At 38.5% G+C, this 2,922-nt stretch overlaps 1 protein-coding gene across 1 annotated transcript; it reads left to right on the top strand.

Annotated features, from left to right (window-relative positions):
* The first annotated feature begins 278 nt into the window (after positions 1 to 278).
* On the top strand, positions 279 to 2,490 carry LOC130570956 (ovarian cancer G-protein coupled receptor 1-like). Its single transcript, XM_057361511.1, has 3 exons — positions 279 to 391; positions 638 to 698; positions 1,101 to 2,490. Exon 3 carries the CDS (start codon positions 1,204 to 1,206, stop codon positions 2,173 to 2,175), a length of 972 nt encoding a protein of 323 aa, XP_057217494.1. The 5' UTR covers positions 279 to 391; positions 638 to 698; positions 1,101 to 1,203; the 3' UTR covers positions 2,176 to 2,490.
* The last annotated feature ends 432 nt before the right edge of the window (positions 2,491 to 2,922 follow it).

Below are 2,922 nucleotides of genomic sequence, written 5' to 3'. Positions count from 1 at the left end.
AAAAGACCCACCAACAGCCCATAAACAACATCTGCATCACAACCTGACTCCAGGTATCATCATCATCATCACATCTGTCTGTCTGATCTGTAGATCGGATATTCATTCATCTCTATTTCTAGTGTGTTGAGAAGATCATGTATGAAATCAAGTCAAATGTAATTATTTATTGTGTTTTATTTCAGCTCCTCATCAAGTCTTCATTCATTTATAAACATCATCATCATCATCATCATCATCATCATCATCTGAACAACATCTGAGCATTAATGGATGTGAAGCCACAATCTGACTCCAGGTAACATCATCATCATCATCATCATCATCATCATCATCATCATCTGAACAACATCTGAGCATTAATGGATGTGAAGCCACAATCTGACTCCAGGTAACATCATCATCATCATCATCATCATCACATCTGTCTGTCTGTGTTTTAATCTCTAGTGTCTCTGAGAGTTGATGTGAAACACGTGATTAAATGTTCTTTGTCTTTGACTGAATGAAAGTGTTTATAAATGAGATGACGGGTGATATTAGTGATCTGATGAAATGTGCAGATGATATGCATTGGTGGGATGTGTGAAGGATGTTCAATCACTAGAAAGTCTTTTAATTTTCTCTTTTTTTGTAGTTTGGACAAAGGATAGAAAACCTGAAAACCTGAAAAGTGATCAAAACAAGAGATTGAGCAGGTGAGATCTCTTCAATACTTTGGCTTAGACCTTCATTCTCAATTCATCTTTGATAAATATTCAGACGGGACTCAAAACGCTTTTGTTTTCTTGCTGAAATTGAGGAGTTTTGATGTTTTAGCAAAGAAAGAAGCTTTGATGAAAAACACCAGATAGAAAAAGACTTTTATCCCAACTGCGGTGACTATCTTACACAGATTTGATGAGCAATCTTAAAGTTTGGATTTCTACAGTTTTTGTCTATTATATTGTTGTGTTGTTGTTTGTTGAACCTCATCCCAAATCTGTAATCAACTACATGATATTGTGTGTAAACATCAGTCACACATGAATGTGTATTTGTGTTTGTGAAACATGTTTCTTCACAGAGTCAAACTCACCACAGGTTTGTTATTATTTCAGTGCCGACTCTCAACACTTTCACATCACCACAGAACACAACATCACCAACAACCAATCAGACATCACGACACAACACAACATCACCAACAACCAATCAGACATCATGACAGACTGCAACATCACCAACAACCAATCAGACATCATGACAGACTACAACATCACCAACAACCAATCAGATCGGTCCAATGATTCACATTCGTCAAAGGAATTATTTGGATTAGAGAGACAAGAGATGGAGTTATCTTGGAGTTTTTGGCACAAAAAGTCATTTGCTCGTTCAGTGTTCGTCTGGACTCTTTCAGTGGTTGAGATTCCGATCATGCTCTTAACTCTGTATGCGATGTGTTTTCTCATCAAGTCTCGTCGAGCTGCTTCAGTTTTTGTGATTCATTTGATTCTTTCAGATCTCATACAGATGATTTGTCTCATATTATTGACACGGGACCGGACGCTGATGTTGTTGTCTGCACATGGATATTCTGTGACTGTGGGAGTGTATTTGATGGCATGTGTGGCGTTTGAAAGATATCTTTTGGTGTCTCATCCTATCTGGTTCAAAACTCACCAGACACTGAAATCCTCCTGTTTGATTTCTCTCCTCATCTGGTTTGTGCCTCTGATCTTTGCGACAATAAGACCACCTCATCTGTATTTTCATTATCTCTGGTGGTCTGTAGCGACGTTGATTCCCTATCCAGTGATCATTCTGTGTTTTGTTGGTACATGGAGGGGTCTTTCTCACGCCATATCACTGACGTCTCACAAACGCAGAATGATTTTGGGCACTTTGTTCCTCGTGCTGCTCAGTTACACGTTTATCATCCTCCCGATCTCAGTTGTGTGTTTTCTTATTCAAATCACTCATTATGAGTTTAGGCGGACTTTGTCATTTCTAAAAGTCTATAGATTTGCTGAATGTCTGCTGTATCTGAATCCTCTGGCTGACTGTTTATTGTATTTGTTCATGAGGACTGATGCTGCTGATGTATTGCCGTCTCTTCACTGCTGTCGTAGATCAGACACACATCAGATTTCTGTACGATACACAACCAGAACAACACAACCATCATCATAATGGACAGTAGACTCACGGCTGTGTCAAGTGTTTTCATGTGATTCTCACTTGTCTGTGTATCTTCATGTCTATTTGTGTATATTTGACAGACTTTTGTGTATTTATCTGCAGTAGTAAGTGTTTGTAGATGCATGATTAAAATACTGTATTAAGCGACACTATAACAACACATCATCAGAATAGTAGTTTGACAGGTTGAACTGTAGAAAAGAAGAAGAAACAGATTTTAGGAGTCTAGACTCACAGTTATTTCACACAGAGACACTGAAGTATTTCTATATGACTGTCTGTAATGTATACACATGTACAATAAAACACAATACTCTTCATGTCGTGTGTGTGTGTGTGTTGTTCACTTGCCACTGATGTGACCCTGTCAGGAGCTCCAGGACTTTGTCGGTGTTGGGAGTTTAACAGCTTGTGTTTCTGGTAAAAATGTGTTGATGTCACTGAATGTCTCGTTTGAATGAACGACTGGCTGCTATCAGATGAGTTCTGATGTGTTGTGACGACTGTAAACTATCAGAGATCTTGATATATCACACATATCTGTACGGACACACAGTCTGAGGTCATTGGCAGAGGCTCTTTTCATTGGTTCTTTCTCTCAGAACCATTTGAATTGATGCACTGAGAAATGTGGCCATAAGTTTAGCTTTTCAGCATTCTAGCTCATCAAATATGACAAAGTTTTAGTTCAGTCCTCAGTGCTGTGAATTATTGATGTTTCTTTTGTTTCCTCCAGAC

Source organism: Triplophysa rosa, linkage group LG20 (genome assembly GCF_024868665.1).
Source record: "Triplophysa rosa linkage group LG20, Trosa_1v2, whole genome shotgun sequence".
NCBI lineage: Eukaryota > Metazoa > Chordata > Actinopteri > Cypriniformes > Nemacheilidae > Triplophysa > Triplophysa rosa.
This window is presented reverse-complemented; position numbering and strand designations above follow the sequence as displayed.

Coding starts and splice junctions, on each gene's coding strand:
- LOC130570956 (XM_057361511.1), top strand. CDS start 1,204: ATGACAGACTGCAACATCACCAACAACCAATCAGACATCATGACAGAC.